Consider the following 21007-nt stretch of genomic DNA (forward strand, 5'->3'; position numbering starts at 1 on the left):
CTGTTGTAACACCTGTAAAATGTGAAATAGAACATTAGAAGAACAAACATCAAGGAGTTGAACTCTGGGTGTGTCTTATGCTTCATATTCTTTATAAAACTGATCTGTAAAGTACCAACTCTATGGAATAGTCTATTTTTTAAAAGTAGCCTTAAGTTACAAAGCTTTTTCCAAACAATTTTTTTAAGAAAAATTATTGCAACTTTTTCATACAATATGTTTATATAGCAATACTGAAAGAGGACGAATAATTGTTTTATTTTACATAGATGAAAATGGGAGAATTTCATGAAAGGAATATTGAGTGTAATAGCAAAGGATTTCTTTTCTATTTATATTCTTTTTTAAGGCTATCTTTATATATATATATATATATATATATATATATATATATATATATGAAGACAGTAGCATCCTTTCTTTTTATATTATTTTTAACTCTGATTATTCTGTCTCTGTTTTTAGTTTTGCCTCATGATACCCTTTTACTTCAAGCAGAAGTGTTAGAGTAGAAAAATTATAAACTGGGTTTTGGGTATCTGGCTTTATTAATTTTATAATTAAAAGGTTTTCTGGAAATAAAATGAAACTTAGAGTTTCAAACACTAGAGAAAAGTCTGCTTTGTTTACAGTTAAAGCTTAAGGAAGCTGTATTGATATTGTACTGATACTACTTTGCTAGGGGAACTAAGAATTAAGGATTTTGAACAGTGATTAATTCAAGAATTCTCAGAGAGAGTGAATCATATAGTATAGTTTAGTGAAGAGTTGTTAAAACTAGTTAAGTCTCTTTCTCATTTGTCCTTTCTTGTTTGTTTCTCTTTTAATTTTATTTCCTTTTTTTGCCTTTTTACTCCATTTTCAACTTTTTACTTACCATAATTTGTAATTGAAGTGTATTGTGAGATACAGGTTTTATTTATTAAGGAAAGTGATTTGTTACCATATCTTAATTTTAAAATCAAATACCCATATGTTTATATTTTGCATTTGTTCCTATATATTTAAATGCTAAGACTTGATTGTAACATTTCGAGAGTGATTACAATGAGATAAAAGGATTCTCCGACTGGGTGTGGTGGCTTAGGCCTATAATCTCAGCACTTTGGGAGGATGAGGTGGGGCAGATCACCTCAAGTCAGGAGTTCGAGACCAGCCTGGCCAACATGGCAAAACCTTGTCTCTACTAAGCATAGAAAAAGTAGCCGGGCGTGGTGATAGGCACCTGTAATCCCAGCTGCTCGGGAGGCTGAGGCTGAGGAATCACTTGAACCCAAGAGGCAGAGGTTGCAGTGAGCTGAGATCACGCCACTACACTCTAGCCTAGATGACAGAGCAAGACACCTTCTCAAACAAACAAACAAAAAAAGGATTCCCTAATCATGGGAAAGCCATGGTAGAGTAGTTGATTAATATGAATGGTAGTGAAGCACTTTGAGAATATAAATAATTCTGCTAACCACTTTTATGTCAGAGGTAGCTGAATAAGTGAATAAGTGAGAGACTTACTTTTGAATTTATTTCATAAAAAACTTTTATTAATAAGCAGTGTGCTTGAAACATGCTCCTGGAAACCACATCCTAAAAAAAGTTGTATTTGCTTATAGGACTTACTTTATGTTGGGAGAACATACTCTCAATGAAGGATTCAAAGAAAGTTAAATGTATTATATATGATTTTTTAAAGAATATATGGAATCACCTATATATTTCCAAGTTTACTAAAAAACTATGGTTGAAAGTTTTGGAAAATAAGAATCTCCTAAATCTGGTATTATTTTAAGAAGTCTATTTCTCATTTCCTGTACGCTAGCCTTGAAAGAAACAGAAGAGTAGTCCAAGGTGTTGTAGAAATAAGGAAGGAAGAACATTGATGCCTCTTTGTTCTGGCATTGATTATATATATATGTGGAGTGGGGTTGGTTTTGTGTGTATGTGGGTGTGGGTGGTTGTATGTGTGGTTCTCCAAAGCCCAGAGGAACTGGCTCTAGGTAAGGACACAGCTTGAGAATGGAAGAATGAAAGATGATGGTGAGTGTAGATACACTCTGTATTTGACCGAGACATAAAAGGTGGAGGTAATTTTTTTGTTTTCTCTGTCAAATTGGAGATGAGGTTGTTTTCTGAGAGTTAGAAGAAAAGAGATGAGGTTGAAAGCTTGAGAGTGGTAAAAGTGTGGAATATTTGCAGAGGAGAAAAGCAAAGAGAATGGAAGTATTGCTGATTTAGCTTTGAGGTCAATCACATTTGAGACCATGAATTCTTTATGGGTTGAAGAAATAGCTTAGTAGTATACCTGTATTAGAGACTGGTCCTCTGGTCCATAATCTTATTATACTTTTTAATTAAATAAATTGATTTTTTTTCTTTTGGGGGCTAAATATGGTTGGAACATTCTCTAAGAGAATCCTAAGTTTTTAAAATTATATAAGTTGCTTAGCTGAATATACCTTTTCTCTTATATTAGCCTTCATAAGAGTTGCTTTAGTGAGGGTACAGATCACCAGCAAACACTTACATGATGTATGTTTTTGTTTTTTCTTTTATCTATACACAGGGGATTTTTCTGAAGAAAGCCATGTTATCTTGTTGGTTAGCACAATTATGCAAACAAGTTGCTCAGTGACAATTTGGCTCAATGGGGAGAAGTCTTGCAATAATACTGCATCCATTGCATAAGTAAGAGCTAGCTTACAGTAAGACTGAAGAAAAAGTGTTTAACTTTGCAAACTAATATTCTGTTAAATTTGGCAATTTTTTTTTTAGTTGAAGTATATTGAAAAATAATTGAGACAGTTGTCATAGATCTTATTTAAAGTTTTTAATATATCATTTAAAAACTTTACAACATCAGTGTGAAATCATTAACTGGAGTATCATTGTATTTATCAATCAGAAGCACTCTGTACAACTGTTAAGTCAATTTAATTATGGGGAGTTGAATTTAAGATTTGATTTAAACTTCAGTTCGTTATGTGAGAAGAAAAGAAATCGTTTGGCTAAACTTATAAAATAAGTAATTCTTTGTCTCAGGAATAAATAAATGTTTCCTTAAACGCCAGTTAAATTTGGAGTATATTTAAATAATTAGCTATATAGCACATGAAAAAAAGAGAATCGAAAAATGACCATCCTCTCCCACCAACTATGCCTTTATGCACATAAGAGAAGACATAAGGTCTGGACCAGGCAGAGTTTTCCCATTGTTGAGCTCCACACAGATCCTTTTGGCCTTTGTTTCCTTCCAAGATAGGTAATGGGTTACTCCTTTTTAAATTATTTTAATTCTTCAGTGAGGCAGGAGAAGGTTTTACTCTTTTAGAAAGCAGCAAACTATGAAGTGTGACAAACATATGTAACTGGTGAAAAGGAGCATGATGAACAACAATATGAATGAAAATAGAAATAATTTCTCATTCAGGTGTAAAAAATTAGGTGAATGGGTATATTTGGAGCATTACTTGAAATACATAGTCTTAAGGCTGTCCATTGGTGATGATGAGTTTATAACTGCCGGCTTCTCAAGAATTTCTCTTCTAATAGATAAAGAAAATTTAGTGTAGGGAAGATATTATGGAGCTGAATACAGCTAAGAATTAGTGAAATAACTGTTTTTCCTGTCTAGACTTTTTTTTTTTTTTTTTGTCTGTGGCAGTTGTTAGCTTTATGACCTTACATAGAGCACTGCAGATTTTCACCTACTTTGTCTACACTATCCAGCAACCTGTGCTGCCTTTTTAAGTTGACCAGGCTTTTGTGCTTAGTAATTATAAACAAACAAGACAATTTTAGAGACTTAATCTGGAACATAATTAAACATCTTACACAGTCAAACCAAGTAACCAAGTAGTAATGGCTTTAGGATTGTTCAGTGTTTAATTTACCTTTTATTTTTTGCACTTAGGCAGTGTCTGCCATATTTGTAGTTCTATACCTTGTCTCAAGTCTGTTTCACTTCTATTAACTGGTTCTCTTCTATTCCAAATGATTTTTAGTAACAACTACATTTTCATGACAGCATTCACCACATTTGATCTGAACGTGACATTTTAGATCCCCGTCATTTCTGCTCTTAAGTTGAAAGTCATCTGTACATCCATCCAACATTTATGGCGAAAAAGACATAATCCCTGCCTTCAAAGAACCTGTAATCTAGAAGAGTTGTCAGACAAGTAAAGAGGCAACTGTAGTACACTGTGGTAATTGTTGAGATAAGGCTAAATTCAGAGGATTTGGGGAGGACATCAGAGGAGCAGCAAACCTAGTCCTGAGGAATTTGAATTCTTAGGAAAAGGAAGCGCTAAGCTAGAGTCTGCAGAAGTTGTAGAAACTAGCTAAGCAAGAAGAGAGGCAGAGAAGATGTGCTGAACACCAAAAACAATTGCAAAAATATAAGAGGTAAAAGACTGCTTCAATACTGATTGTAAGAAAGGAATAGCAAGATAAAGGTCAGTTTGAAGTCTGAAGGGTATCCTTTTCTTCTGTATTCTGGTTCTGAGCAAGATTTTCAAGTCAGATTAACAGATTTGAATTCTTACTTGTGAGGCCTTCCTTTATTACCTTATTTGAAATAGGCCTACCCATCCTTTCTTTGTTTCAATTAGCTACTTTATTTTTCTTCAGATGCTTATCACCATATGATGTACTTTATATTTTACTTGTATATTTGTATATTGCTTGTTCTTCTCCTAATTATAAATTTAATGGGATTTTGACTATTTTATTCACCACTGTAGTATCTGAAATTGTGCCTAACAGAAAGTATATGGTTAGTAAATTTTTGTTGAAGAAGTAAGTCCTCATTCTCATCTGTTACTTGGTTATGTGAATTTAGACGATTTACTTAACCACTCAAAGACTGGTTTCCTCATTGGTTAAATGGGAATAATATCTACCGAATGAGGAGTATATGAGATATTTGTGTAAAATAATCAGCATAATAAAATTCTACAGTTCTTTATGTGGAATCTTTGTGACCAAATGCAATTTGGAATTTAGAATTCTTCCTGTTTTAGAAAGGTGCTAATATAGTTGGCTCTCCACATCTATGGTTCTGCATCTGTGGATTCAACCAACTGTGAATTGAAAATATTTGGTGAAAAATAACAATACAACAGTAAAAAATAATACAAATTAAACAACCAATATAGTGTAACAACTGTTTACATAGCATTTACATTTTCTTGAGTATTACTTATAACCTAGAGATGATTTAAAGTACATGGGAAGATGTGTAAGGGTTATATGTAAATACTATAACATTTTATATCAGGGATTTGAGCATCTGCAGATTTTGGTATTCAAGGAGGGGACATCCTGTAACTAATCCCCTGTGGATACCAAGGGATAACAGTATATTATATATTATACATCTTAGGGTCTAGGGCAGCAGTCCGTAACAAATAGTCATATTTCTATAGCAAAACATATAGGCATTCACACTTAAATGGGATAAATGAAGACTCTATAGTAGCTTCACATCTTTTCAGGTCAGATTTTCCTATATACAAAATCTAGACAGAGTCCAATTCATTTTTTTATGCAGTAAAATTAGTTATAGAATAACTTTGATTTTTCAGTGATTTATGGATATTGGAACATTGATATGGCATGGTGGACCTGTACCTAACACAGTAGGTGTTTTATAAATATTCCCTATTTCCTTTTTTTCTATCACATAGTTTCTAAACATTTCTAGGAGAATGAGTCTCTATACAGGTGGGGATCATTCTCTTGTTTACAGATATATGATAATGTTAATTGCCTAGAACACTGGACATAGTTGGTATTCAATAAATAATTATTGACTAAATAAAGGAAATTTGAAATAAAATTGATGTATGTTAATGTTTTTTAAGTATCTAAAGTAGAAAACTCCAATTTTAATTTCTGTAAATTTGTACAATCTTATATTACTTTCCCTTTTTACTCTCAAGTTCATATAACAAATGATAGATACCTTCATTATATAAGGAAAGCTAAGGCTCATTTACTCTAAAAATATTTACTGAGGCCCTATTGTGTGCCAAGCACTATGGTAACTAATAGTTTTAATATTAAAGAAAAAGATCTCATCTCTTTTCTTTGAAAACTTTGAGTCAGTCTTTGTAGTTCTTTTGCTGTTAATGTCCACTTTTACTGTAGATCATTTTACCTGTCACTACCCTGTCATCAAGCCACCCGCACGTGGAATGCATCTAAAATTACAAAGTACTCTCCGAAAATTTTGAAAATGTACTGTGGCTTTTGTGAAAGTAAATTACTAGGTTTTGGAAGAAAGTTGGCATCCACGTGTACCTAATGTTCTCTGTTCCATTCAGAGTATTACTTTAAAGACTCCAGGCTTAAATCTGTTAAATTTTTAAGGTACAAACTATATGTATATAATCTTTAGAAATGTGCTTATCACAGTGAAAATCAGGGGTAACATTTTTTGAGTCCCATGTTATATCTTATCATGAGATGTGTTCTTTTTTAGAGAGTAACACAGAAAAAGTATCTTTGGCATAACGGGGCTGGCTGGGTGCATGGTTTATGCCTGTAATCCCAGCACTTTGGGAGACTGACATGGGGAGTATCATTTGAGGCCAGAGGTTCGAGACTAGCCTCAGCCCCAACATAGCAAGACGCCATCTGTACCAACAAATAAATAAATAACTGTGCTAACTTAACATTTAAACCACAGAATACTGCCGTTGTTTTGCAGGTACTAAACTGTTGCTTTGATAGTTGGTTAGATCTACATTATGAAAGAACAAAATTTTTGGAATGTAATGCATGTTCATTCTTAGCTGTGACATGCTTTTGAGGAGTTTCGGAATTTATCCACTTATGAATACTAAAAAAGCTGTTTTTATTGTCTCATTTTAGTTACAGTGTATGCTCTTTTATCCACAATTATTATGGGCTTTGCTTTACTTGTAATATATTACACTAAGGACATTTTCATGGTTTACTCTTCTCAGACTTGGGAAGAGATTGGAAGAATGGTCTATGGTCGAAAAAGAGTGAAGCAAACTAACCCTTAAAGGGATAAGCCATCATTAGATTTTGAGAAAGAGTCCATAGATAGTTCTTTATACTATTCTAATAAATAAAAGATTAGGGATATTACATAACCATCTTCCTTGAAATTTACATTATAACACACTCTCTTGTTCACAGCATAAACAAATGTAAAAATTACTATGAAGTACTTGGAGTTACGAAAGATGCTGGTGATGAAGATTTGAAAAAAGCTTATAGAAAGCTTGCTTTGAAGTTTCATCCAGACAAAAACCATGCACCTGGAGCAACAGATGCTTTTAAAAGTAAAGTAAACCTTTTAAAGCAATTTTACTAAGCTCTCTTTAGAATTCACTTTACAGTGTTTCAGAATATTAAATTCTGCTTTTGGACTGGTGCAAAAGACCAGCACAAGCAAGGATCTGCAAAATTCGTAGAGACCAGCACAAACAAGAGTCTGCAAAATCCTTTAAAACTTCAGTATTAACTGGTTACACCCCGAGTCAAACAAATGCAGTTTGGCTTCACAAAAGCAACATGCCAGTTTTGATACAATCTTAAGAAACTTTTCTAGGCACCTATACATGTTTTCTTGTTTACCAGGAACAAGTAGCGTGATAATTATGCATGAGCATCTAGTGTACTGCCATCTGGTTCTAAATGAACTGAAAGTAAATATTGTTTTTGTGAGTTTTTAAGGTACAAGAGACTGTCCGGAATTTGGATATTAGTTAAAAGAAATATCTCCTTAGTGTTCTCCCCAATTTTTGCATTTTTTATACGTTTTATACATTTTAGCTAATGTGATTTTTTTCTTTTTTTAAAATTAATATTTTTCCCCTTGCCTTTTATTTATTTTTTATTTTTCTTCCCAATAGTCTTTAATTTTTTTGCCAAATTAATAAATAATTGTCAGATAAGTGATTTTGTGATTTTATATTTCGTTAAGTACAATTTATTTATAATACTTTCTCATTCATAGTTAAATTTCTAAATTTGTGATTGTTCATTCTTGTGAATTTGGCATTCATAGAGCCAGTGTTTAATGTTTACAGTACGATGGTGTGGTCGTAGAATAACTGGAAATAGATACTCATTTTAAAAATCTTCCAAAAAGATAGAAGAATCAATTGGTCCTTCTTGAAAATACTGTTAAGATTGTTTCCAAAACAGTTTTGTTTCTTGAAGGAAGTTGCCAAGGAAAATACATTTGGGAATTAATAATATATTCCAATAAAAGCCACTACCAAAGTGGTGCTGGTGAAAGTAAAATGCCAGTGTGACAGTGAGAGCCATCTCACTGTGTTTCCTTAAAGTAAAAGTGGCATGTTGAAAGTACAGGAAAAACTTTACTTGAAAATAAACACTTGGAAATTACACTTCTGTAAGTTCATTACTTGAAGAATTTGTCCAGAAAATAGTGCCATTATTTTCTTTCCTCCAAATAACGCACCTTTTTTAAACAAAAATAAAGCTTTCATTTTAAAAAATAACACAGATAACAACACTTAGTTTAATTTCTAATTCAGTAGTACAGAAAGTTGGGAAATTTCTGATGAAATTGTCAAATAGAATAAATATTTGTTTAATTTGTTTTATAGCTTGAGCCTTATATGTGTAGTCACAGAGTTACTGGAAAAAGTAACTGAAATTTTAAAATAGCTAATTTATTAGCATATATTCCCCAAAAGCTAAAAGTAAGTTTAGCTGTATGAGTTCCACAGATTTAATTTAAAATTTTTTGAGTTTTAAAAATGTTTAAAATATTTTGGCAATGGTTTATTTGTATGTTTGTGATCTGCTAAGTGATTTCAGTGTTAATTCTTTATTAATGCTAAGAACATTAAACCCTTTCCACTTCTGTGTTGAAGTCATGTTAACATCTTGTAATAACACTAAATGTACGTAACATATTTCTATAGCCTTTGTTGCATTTTGACTAGGTTAGCAGAATAGATGTCACCTAAGGAAGCAAACTAGACACTCAGTGGGGTTTTACAAAGCTGGTTATACTTCCGTCTGGTACATTTCAGAGTTTAGTGGTTTGCTTTGCAAAACTAGAAACTTAATACTTACCAACATGCTGGGAGGCGATTTATATCTAGAGGAGAGGTTCACGTTATTCAGTACACAAAGAGATTACCTATAAATCAGGTTTATTAGTCCCAAAGAGGATCAGAATAGGGAACTGATTGATGAGCCCATTTTTTATTGAGTGGAAACTACATAGAAAACTCAAGTTGTAATCCACATATGCTTGATGAGTAACAGTAGTTAATTAGAATATATTAAGGTAGTATGATCCCACAGAAATGGCAGGTTTCATTCATTTAGCACACAGGATCTTCTCATTATCTTCTGTATCAGCTTATTATATTTTTAACCAATCAGTCTGTTTTTGGAATACTAAGCCATTTATCTCTGAGCAAAGACAATACTGTTGTCTTTTTTATAAAAGCTAAACTATGGATTGATTGCTCTGTAATTACTAAAACACTTTTTACAGAAAGTGAAAACCTCTTGCTTTTATTTTCTTCAAGAACAGAAGAAGAGGTAATTAGTGATTAAATAGAAGAGTTGTTTCAATTGTGTGTTTTGTAAAGCTTTAAAAATAAAAAAGATTGCTCTCAAGGAGAATGGACTAAATGAACTCATAAGTTCATGTAGCTATTTTGTCTTTTTAGTTAGGATTGTAAGTTTCCCAAGCAAGGAATATTTTTTTACATATAAAGTGACTTGTAAAATGTATGAAAACATATTTTTGAAAAATATTTTAATGAAATGAGTCTCTCTCCTTTTTTTCTGATAATAGATGTCTTCAAAACACACCCAGTCTACATTATCTTCAAAGATTCCTTGAGAATTTCAGAGACCGTTTGAATAATACCTGTGTCTCCTGACATACATGAATGTAGTAATGCGGCATGGATTAGTTGTTTATGTGTTTGCTTGACAAGTAATAGTGGAATGGGAACTATTGTTTGTATTAGTTCTGGTAGTTCAATATAAACATCTAGAGTATATCTCTAAGAACAAAGAGTTTAATTCTGCCATTTGGGCTAGTTTTTGTAGAGAAACACAGTGAGAGAATCTGAGATAACACCTCCCTCAAAGAATTTATAATTCATAAAGGGGAGATAAACCTTACACAGAACTTTTGTGATATAGTAATGCCTGACATTTAACAAACATTTTATGGTTTTTCATTCCCATTTTTAAATTTAATGCTTATTAAAAAAATCTCATCAAATAGTCAAGAGACCAGTGTCATCTTCTTTTCACAAATAAGAAAGTTGAGACTCAGATATACTCAGGATCTGACAAAAGACCAACTATATTTAAATACCAGAACAGACCATAGATGTCCAAAGAAAAGTTAGAAAGATGAAGTCTCATTGTGAGCAGAGTAATTGGAGAAGCCTTCATAATAGTTACAATTAAGGTTAAAATTAAGAGTTTTCTCAAGAGTTAGCATGAATTCTATGGTTAGAGAAGAAAGCAGATGGCAAAAGCTTGGCAGTGAGAATGAGGTGAGTGATCTAAAATTCCATGAAGACTTCCACTTTCAGGAAGATAGGACAGATATACTTTTCCCTGTTTTCCCCAATGAGTACAACTGAAAACCCCAAACATTAATATATAAAGTAAAGAAAAGAAACATAGGAAGACTCTGAAAAGTGGAGACAAGAAAGGTAGACCAACTAGGTAGGGACCTTAGGATTCAAAGAACAACATAGCAGTTAGTCGCTTAGGTATTCTTTTTAACCCTGCAAATATCCCAGATTAGGTGCTAGAGGAGTAGGCAATCTAAAAACACCAATAGCCATAGACAGAAAAGCCCCAAGAAAACCCTGATTTATCTAGCCAAATGATCAGGAAAGGGATAGCCTAGAAAGACAGAAAAACAGTAGCCACTCTACTGCAAACACCCACAGGAAAAATTGTGGCCCTACCCTGACCCACAGTAGCAGAGACTGAGTAGAGAGCCTAGGCTATCAACTCCTCTATGCTATAAGGAGATGCTCTAAGCTCCCTTCTGGGGTGGTAACAGAGAAGGTGAACTAGATTGCTTAGACTTTCATTTATGCTGGGTAGTAAGAAAGGCTTCCCTCACAATGTCAGGGGAGATCATGTGGACTTTCTCTTCCACCTGGCAGTGAAAAGGTGTTCATTCTCCCTGCTGGGGTAGGATCACAGGTAGCCTAACGTAGAGGCAGGACTTTAATCACCAGAGGTAACAAAGTCATTTCCTTCTAGTATCAGTGAAATTAAATGGAGAACAGTAATGAAGCATCTCTTCTCCTCCTAGCCAGGGAGATAAAAGTAGAGGCCTGATATTCCCATAAGGGAACTTCCATGTCTATCCAATGGGACCCCTCCCCTTGAGTGTCTTCAAAGGCCAAGGGGAAAACCTGGACTTCCACTCCCACTTAGAAACAATGAGATGGTATTCCTCCTTCTCTGCTGAAGTGACGTCAGAGGAATACAATAAAAACAAAATATGTAAATAAGATCCATACTCTTATAAGGTAATAACCCCAAATTATGAAGTTTCAGTTGAAAATTACTTGTCAGTCTAAGAACCAGGAATATCTCAAACTGAATTTTAAAAATCAATCAATAGATGCCCACATGAAGATGACAGAAAAGTTAGAATTGCCTACCAAAATTTTAGAACAATCATAAAAAAAATCATATAAATGTTTCAATGAGCAAATACAAATAAGCTTAAAACAAAAGAATCTCCACAAAGCAATAGAAAGTCTGAGCAAAGATATTAAAAGTATAAAGAACAAAATACAAATTTTACAACTCAAAAATAAATATAAACTATCAATGAATGGAATAAACAGCAGACTAGACAAATGCAGGAAATAATTGGTGAGCTAGAAAATAGAAAAATAGATGTTATCTAATTTGAACATAGAAAATAAGCTAAAAAGAAAAAGGACATAGCCTCAGAGACAAGTGGGACGATAACGAAATATCTAATATTCAGGTGATTTGGTGTCCTAGGACAAAGGGAGGAAGAAGGCAGAGCCGAAAGAGTACTCAGAAAATTAAAGGTTGAAAACTTCCCAAATTTGGCAAAGGATAGAAGCCTATAGATTCTAATTGAATGAACCACAAACTGATAAGCCCAAAAAAAGCCATACCAAGACACATCATTGTCAAACTTTTGAAAACTAAAGACAAAGTCCTGAAAGCAGCAAAAGAGAAATGACACCTTACCTATAGGGAGGGAAGCAATTTAAATGACAGCAAATTTCACATTGGAAACCTCAGAGGCCAGAAAGAAATGGCACATATTTCAAGTGCTAAAAGAAAAGGAACTGTCAACCTAGAATCCTATACTCAGCAAAAAAAATCTTTCAGGAATGAAAAGGAAATCAAGACATTTTTCAGAAAAGGAAAAATGGGAAAATTTGTCATGAGCAAATACAACCTGAAAGAATAGCCAAAGGAAGTTCTTTAAACAAAAAGATACAATAAAAGAATCTTGAAATACCAAGTACCGAGAAAAAGCACAGTACTCTGGTATTATTTGTGGTGCCCCAAAGTTCGTATGTTAAAACCTAGTCACAAATGTGATGGGAGTAGGGATGAGGCTTTTGAGAGGTGGGATTCCATCTTGTGAACACACAGTTGGAGGGAACTATTTATGAACCAGAAAGCAGGCCCTCACCAGACACTGAGTCCGCCAGTGTCTTGATCCAAGCCTCAGCCTCTGCAGCTGTGAGAGAGAGATTTGGTTATAAGCTATCCAGTTCATGGTATTTTCTAATAGCAGTCTGAATGGACTAAGACACATAGTAAGCAAAAATATTATTTAATACAATATACTTTTGCTTCTCTTGAGTTTCTAAATTATGTTTGGTATTTGAAGCAAAAGTTAAAACATTGTCTGATAAGGCTTTAGATATATATAAAGAAAATATATAAAGAAATTATATTTTATATGGGGGAAGATAAAGGGAAGTAAAGGGAGGTAAGGATTCTATACTTCATTCGAACTAACAAATTGATGACACCAGAAGGTTATGAATTATGTATATATAATACATATAAATAATGTATATACAATCCCTAGAGCAGCCACCAAAAAGCTATACAAAGAGATATAATCAGAATACACTGTAGGTAAGTAAACATGGAATTCTAAAAAATGTTCAAGTAACTCACTCACAAGATGTCAGGGAAAGGAAAACAGAAATGAAAAAATAAAAAATAAAATGGCAGGCTTAAACCCTAACTTATCAGTAATTACATTACATGTAAATGACCTGTCTATGCCAATTAAAAGTCCTTTGGCAGAATGAATTTTAAAAATGTGATTTCACTAGGTGCAGTGGTTGCTGCCTTTATATTCCTAGCACTTTGGGAGGTGAAGGTGAGAGGATCACTTGAGCCTGTGAGTTCAAGACCAACCTAGGCAACAGTGAGACCCCATCTCTACAAAAAATTTAAAAATTAGCTGGACGTGGTAGCACATGTCTGCTGGTCCAGCTACTTGGGAGGCTGAGTCAGGAGAATCACTTGAGCCTGAGGAGTTGAGGCTGCAGTGAACTGTGACTGTGTCACTGTACTCCAGCTGGGGTAACACAGTGAGATCTTGTCTCAAAAACAAAACATAATTTTGCTGTATGTTATCTACAAGAAAATTATTTGATTTATAACACCACATACAGGATGAAAATAAGATTGAAAAAAATATATATCATGCAAATATTAAAAGAAAACAGGAGTTGCTATATTAGTATTAGACAAAGTAGGCTTTAGAGTAAAAAAATTACCAGAGAATTACATTATGAATATGTACTTGATAAAAGGGTCAGTCCTTTTAAGACACAAATGTATATGCACTGAAAGCTGTACAGTATGTAAAGCAAAAACTAATAGAACTGGAAGAAGAAATGCACAAATTCACAATTATAGTTGGAGACTCCGGTACCTCTCCTCAATAATTTATAGAACAATTAGACAGAAAATCAACAAGAATACAGAAAGACTGAACACCGCCATCACCTAACAAGATCTAATCAACATGTATACAACATGCCACTCAACAACAGTGGATTGCAAATTCTTTTCAAGTGCCCACAGAACACACAGGAAGATAGACCATATCCTAAGTCATAAGATAAACCTCCACTAATTTAAAGTATTGAATCATACAAGTATGTTCACTAAACACAGTGGAATCAAAGTGGAAATCAGTAACACAAAGGTAATAGGAAAATGTCCAATCACTTGGAAACTGAACACCATACTTCTAAAGTATCCATGGGTTAAAGAGGAAATATCAAAACAAATTTTAAAAAATATATTGCACTAACAAAAAATGAAAATACCGCAATCAAAATTTGAGAAAACCAGTTAAAGGAATGCTGAGAGGAAATTTTTAAAAAAATTTATTTATTATAATTTAAGTTCTGGGGTAGATGTGCAGATCATGCAGGTTTGTGACATAAGTATATACGTGCCTTGGTGGTGGTTTGCTGCATCCCTTGCCCTGTCATCTACATTAGGTATTTCTCCTAATGCTATTCCCCCCCAATCCGCCCACCCCTTGCTACTCCTCCCATAGCCCCCCACCCCCCAGATCCTGGTGTGTGATGTTCCCCTTCCTGTGTCCGTATGTTCTCATTGTTCAACACCCACTTACGAGTGAGAACATGAAGTATTTGGTTTTCTGTTTTTGTGTCAGTTTGCTGAGAATGATGGTTTCTACTTTAATCCATGTCCATGCAAAGAACGTGAACTCATTGTTTTTTATAGCTGCATAGTATTCCATGGTGTATATGTCCACATTTTCTTTATCTAGTCTATCATTGATGGGCATTTGGGTTGGTTCCAGGTCTTTGCTATTGTGAACAGTGCCTCAGTAAACATGCGTATGCATGTGTCTTTATAATAGAACGATTTATAATCCTTTCGGTATATACCCAGAAATGGGATTGCTAGTTCAAATGGTATTGATATTTCTAGATCCTTGAGGAATCACCACAGTGCCTTCCGCAATGGTTGAACTAATTTACACTCCCACCAACAGTGTAAAAGCGTTCCTATTTCTCCGCATCCCTGAGAGGAAACTTGTAACATGACATGCGTATGTTAGAAAAGAGGAACAGTCTCAAATCAGTTATCTATGCTTCTATCTTACAAATCTAGAAAAAGAGTAGCAAAATAAACTCAAAGCAAAAAAGAAAGGAAATTGTAAGAGTAGAAATCAGTACAATTGAAAATAGTATCAATGAAACAGAGCTGATTCTCTGAAAAAATGAATAAAATTGAAATACTGACCAAAAAAAGAGAGAAGACAGAATGACCATTGTCAGAAATGGTATCAGAAACAAGGATATCACGGCAGACATCAAAAGGATAATAAGAGAATAATACTATGAACAATTCCATACACATAAGTTTACAAGTTAGGTGAGATGGGCCAATTTGTTGAAAAATACAAATGATCACAACTCAGTCTGAAATAGATAATGTGAATAGCCCTATAGAGCTTGCTGTGGTTTGGGTATATTGAAATTTGATCCCCATTGTGGCAGTGTTGTGGGGGTGTAGCTTAGTGGGAAGTGTTTGTGTTATGGGGGCAGATCCCTCATGAATGTCTTGGTGCTGTTTTAACCATAGTGAGTTCTTGCTCTCTTGAGGCTAGATTACTTCTTGCAGGAATTGATTACTTCTTAAGTGAGTGGGTTGTTACAAAGCTAGGACACCCCTCTGGCTTTCCCCTCTTTGCACCTGTTTGCTTCCCCTTTGATTTTTTTCTACCATGTGATGCAGCACAGAAGCCTTCACCAGAACTCAAGGCCATGCCCAAAAATTTCTCAGCCTATAGAACCATAAGCTAGTCTCAGGTATTCTTCTATAGCAACACAAGAGGGACTAAGACAGAACTGTTCAGTAAATTAACGTAATTATGAAACTCCCAAGAAAGAAATCTCCATGCTCAGATGCTCTTATTGAAGAAGTCTACCAAACTTTTAAAGGAAGAATTAAAAGTAATTCTGTAAAATCTCTTCCATAAAATAGAAGAGGAAGAGAGATTTTTCAGTTAACTTTAAGAAATGTTTTACCTTGTTTATATCAAAACCAAAGACATTACAAAAAACAAAACAAACAAAATGAAACTACAGATCAGTATTCTTTGTGGAATAAACCCAAATGTCCATGACAAAATATCAGAATTTTGCAGTATATAAGAAGAATTATACACCCCAAACAATAGAAGTTTATTTTAAGGTAGCAAAGTCAATTCACTATTTGAATATCAATGAGTGTAATCCACCATATTAGTAGACTAAAGAAAAAAATTGCATGATTATATTAATCAGTGGAATAAAAGTATTTGATACATTTCAGCACCCATTCATGATAAAAACTCTCAGAAAAATTGCAATAGAAAGAACCTGCCTCAACTTGATAAAGAGCAACTCAGAACACCTGTAAGCCAACATTAAATGGTGAAAGACTGAATGTTTTTCCCTTATGATCAAGAATAAAGCAAGAATGTCTCTTTACCACTCATATTCAACAAAGTGCAGGAAGTAGTAACCATTGCATTAAAGAGAGACAAAGGAAATAAAAGGCATACAGATTGGAAAAGAAGACATAAAACTGTCCTAATGTGCAAATGACATGATTACATAGAAATCCAAGGAATCCACAGAAAAAACTTCTATAGCTACTAAGTGAATCCGTAAGATTGCAGGATACAATATAAATATACAAAAAAGTAATTGCATTTCTGTTTAACTAGCAATGAACATTTAGACACTAAATACATTATCATTTATAATCATACATACAAAAAAATACTTAGGTGTAAATGTAGTAAAACTTGTGTCAGATTTATATACTGAAAGCTATATATATATATATATGTATATATATATAGCTTTTGTATATACTATATACGGTCCATTTATTTAGCTATTTCCTGATTTCTTTAATCAATATTGATTATTCATTTAGGAAATAGCTAAATAAATGGAGTGAAATATTATGTTCATGGATTGGAAGAATCAACATACTAAAGATGTGAAGTTGCCTGAGCATTGTGGCTTATGCCTATAATCTCAGCACTTTGGGAGGCTAAGACAGGTGGATCACCTGAGGTCAGGAGTTGGAGACCAGCCAGACCAACATGGAGAAACCTCGTCTCTGCTGAAAATACAAAATTAGCCAGGCATGGTGGTGCATACCTGTAATCCCAGCTACTCTGGAGGCTGAGGCAGGAGAATTGCTTGAATCTGGGAGGCGGAGGTTGCTGTGAGCCAAGTGCTCCATTGCACTCCAGCCTGGGCAACAAGAGTGAAACTCCATCTCAAACACACAAAAAAAGGTCATCACAAATTGATATACCTGTTAAAGACAATTCCTGTCAAAATCATAGCAGGATTTGTTTTGTAGATAGAAACAAATTTTATTCTAAAATTCATATGGGGGAAAGAAAGAACCTGAATATCTAAAAAGATTTATTAAAATAATGTAGTAGGAGTGATTAGTGGTCCTGATTTCAGGAACACTGTAGATATACAGTAAACAAAACTGTGGTATTGGCAGAAAGATTTACACATAGATCAGTAGAACAAGATAGGGAACCCAGAATTAGACCAATACTAATATAGCCAACTGGCTTTTGACAAAGATGCAAAAGCAATTCGATAGAGGAAAGATAGCCTTTTCAACAGTTGGTTTTGAGGCAATTGGACATCCATAGCACATCCATAGTCCAAAAAATTAACCCTGATGAATATATCATGCCTTATATAGAAAATGAACCCTATCAAAATAGATCATGAATGTAAATATAAAACATAACACTTTTAGCCAACAGTCATGGGAGTAAATCTTTAGGATCTAGGGCGAGGCAATGATTTTTTGTTTGTTTGTTTGTTTTTTGAGAAGGAGTCTTGCTGTGTTGCCCAGGCTGGTGTGCGGTGGCACAGTCTCAGCTCTGCAACCCCTGTCTCACAGCTTTAAGTGATTCTCCAGCCTTAGCCTCCTGAGTAGCTGCAATTACAGGCGCACGCCCCCACACCTGGCTAACTTTTTGTAGTTTTAGTAGAGACAGGGTTTCACCATGTTGATCAGGCTAGTTCTGAACTCCTGACCTTGTGATCTGCCTGCCTCAGCCTCCCAAAGCACTGGGATTATGGGTGTGAGCCACTGTGCCTGGCCGATTTTTTTTTAAGACTTAACCCCCAAAGCATCACACATAAAAGTTAAGTTGGACTTTAAGATTTTTTAAGTTTGCTGTGCCCTATTACGAGGATGAAAAGAAGCTCTAGAATGGGAGAAAAGATTTGCCAGGCACATATCTGACAAAGGCCAATATTTTGAATATATTAAATATAAAGAACTCTCAACACTCAAAAGTTAAATACAGACAGTCCAATTAGAATGGACAAGAAAATGAAGACTTTCACCATCAGTCATTAGAGAAATGCTAAGTAAATCAAAATGGAATATCACTACACATTTATCAGAATGGCTGGAGTGAAAAATAATGACAATACCAAATGCTGGTATGGATGCAGATAATGGATCACTCATACACTGTTGATGGGATATATAATGACACAGTTGAGCAGTTTCTCAAAAATCTGTGTAGCTACTGTACAACCCAGAATGCACTCCTGGGAATTTATTCCAGAGAAATGAAGATTTATGTTTATACGTAATCCTGTACATGAATTATATAGCAATTTTATTTGTAATAGCCAAAAACTAGAAACAACCTAGGCGTTACTCAGTGGTGAATGGTTAAGCAAACAGTGGTACATCCTTAACCATGGAATACTACCCACTAATAAAAAGAAATGAACTGTTGGCATATATGACAATTTGGATCTTCAGAGTATTATGATTTACCAAGCCAATCCCAAAAGGTTTCATTCCATTTATATATCATATAATATGATCCCATTTACATGCTATATTATTTCATTAATATAATAGTCTTGAAATGACAAAACTGTTGAAATGGAGACTAGATTAATTGTCAGGGGTTGAGGAGGGAAGGAGGAGGTGTTGGATATGGTTATGAAAGATAAACATGAGGGTGGTATTAGAAATGTTCTACATCCTGACTATATCAATGTCAACATTCTGTTAGTGATATTGTAATATAATTTTGTTAAATATTACTGTTGGGAAAAATTAAGTAAAAGGTGTAGCAGATCTGTGTATTAAAAGCTTAAAGAAAAATAAATGAAGTACAAGGTACCTTTTGGTGAAATAAGTGACAATGAGGTAGAAATGTATTTTGTAAAACCTTTGAATACCAAAATAAATTTAGGATATAATTATTTAGATAATAAGGTACTGCAAAAAACCTCGATTATATGGGTATAACACAAAGTAAATGAATAGAAAATTACTCCGACCACATATACAAAATGTCTTATGTGTGCAATTATAGATTATGACAGTATTTCACAAATACCTTCTAAAATATCTTAATGTTTGGAAATTATTTTTTCTAAAAAAGGAAAGCCTTAAAATAGAATTGGGTTGCCTATATATTAATAGCTTTAAAGTAGTAAAACTATTAAATTCTCATTATTACACTCCATGGGATAGCCCTTTTAGTTTATAATATGTTGATGTTGTTTGTAAGTACATTGTTTAGATCTTTGATTATGCTTTCCCTTTGAAATAACTCATAAAAGATGGCTACATTGCAATCACAGATTCTTTGAGAATCTGAAGAAAGTATCTGCTTAGATAGATGGACCATCTACCTAATTTTTCATACAGCAGGGTACACATACCACCTGAAAGCAATCTCTGAATCTAGTTTTAAGAAACTTGATTAGGAGCCGGGCGAGGTGGCTCACGCCTGTAATCCCAGCACTTTGGGAGGCTGAGGTGGGCAGATCACCTGAGGTCAGGAGTCCGCGACTGGCCTGACCAATATGCTCAAACCCCATCTTAAAATAAATAAATAGAAGCTTGATTAGAAGAAAATATCCAGAGTATTGTATATAATTAATTCCAGTGTAATATGAAATCATTCAGAAACAACTACCTAATGAGCATCTGTTTGCTTGCACAGTACCTATGGCAGCCACCCCATGGGATCCAAAAACTATTTCTAAAATATTCTGTCTTGCAAGAGGCTTACAATCTAGTTTAAGAAGCAAGACGTATTTATGAAGTAATTAACTATTAGAAGTGTCAGAATAAGAATCAGTTCCTACTTTTAGATTGAAAGCATCACAACTTGTAAATTGCTTCAGAAAGACATTCTGGTAACCAGTGTACCATTACCTCTTTTGGATTTGGGACTGTGAGGTGGGAAATAGAATTCTTTTTTATAAATAAATGTCATGCAAAGTAAAACAGAAAAACTGAGGACTGTCTGTGTTTATTTAAAAACTAATTCAGACCTTATGTTGGGTCTTGGGAATATTGCCATGAAAACATAAACACAGTCCCCTTTTTTACTGTTCTAGGGGATAAACTGTTTGGGGTTATAGGATGAAAGAATAGCTCATTCAGACTCCAGGGTGCAAAAAAAAGATTTTTGGCATAGGCTGCATGAAGAGAGTGTACTTATTGTGCTAAGAAGAATTTGACTTTGAATGAGTTATTTAACCTTCTTGAATTTTAGGGCCCTCATTTGTAAAGTGGAGACAATAACAGACAATGTAATAAAGTATTGGGTGCAGAGCCTGGCAGTTCTTAGGTACTCAATAAATGGTAGCTACTGCTGTTATTGGTTTAAACCATTTGATGAATGGCTTAAGAGGCAGGATTTTAGGAGCTGGAACACAATATTAAAACAGGAAAGGTGGATATTCCTTTGTTTTCAAAGCAGTAGAGACATGTCTATATGGTATAAAAAGTTGTATTGAGAAATAATATGTGTAATTGCAAACAATGTGCCTCTTTAAAAGAACTTCCTACTTTTAAACAATTTTCTGGATTAGTTTCAGGTGGTCTTTTTTTTTTTTTTTTTTTTTTCAGCATGACATTA

The 21007-nt window shown here is 34.0% G+C and overlaps 1 protein-coding gene and 1 long non-coding RNA gene across 6 annotated transcripts in view; one reads left to right on the forward strand and one right to left on the reverse strand.

Annotated features, from left to right (window-relative positions):
* Positions 1-21007, forward strand: part of DNAJB14 (DnaJ heat shock protein family (Hsp40) member B14) — a 51171-nt gene that overhangs the window by 17250 nt on the left and 12914 nt on the right. For 3 of the 5 annotated variants that reach the window (XM_032261527.1, XM_032261525.1, XM_032261528.1), the window contains one exon: positions 7165-7310. The exons of 1 other annotated variant lie outside the window; for it this stretch is intronic. In XM_032261527.1, coding sequence (XP_032117418.1) covers positions 7165-7310 — 146 coding nt within the window. Of the gene's footprint in view, positions 1-1813; positions 4331-7164; positions 7311-21007 lie in introns of those variants that run through there. One more of the 5 variants, XM_032261529.1, reaches the window with a different exon arrangement.
* On the reverse strand, positions 239-20942 carry LOC116538943. The gene is made up of 3 exons (XR_004263857.1): positions 20931-20942; positions 15484-15488; positions 239-323 (listed from the first exon to the last, which is right to left on the reverse strand). It is a non-coding gene; the product is annotated as an uncharacterized LOC116538943 (long non-coding RNA).

Source organism: Sapajus apella, unplaced genomic scaffold, assembly GCF_009761245.1.
Source record: "Sapajus apella isolate SASKATOON/1434 unplaced genomic scaffold, GSC_monkey_1.0 scaffold124, whole genome shotgun sequence".
Classification (NCBI taxonomy): domain Eukaryota; kingdom Metazoa; phylum Chordata; class Mammalia; order Primates; family Cebidae; genus Sapajus; species Sapajus apella.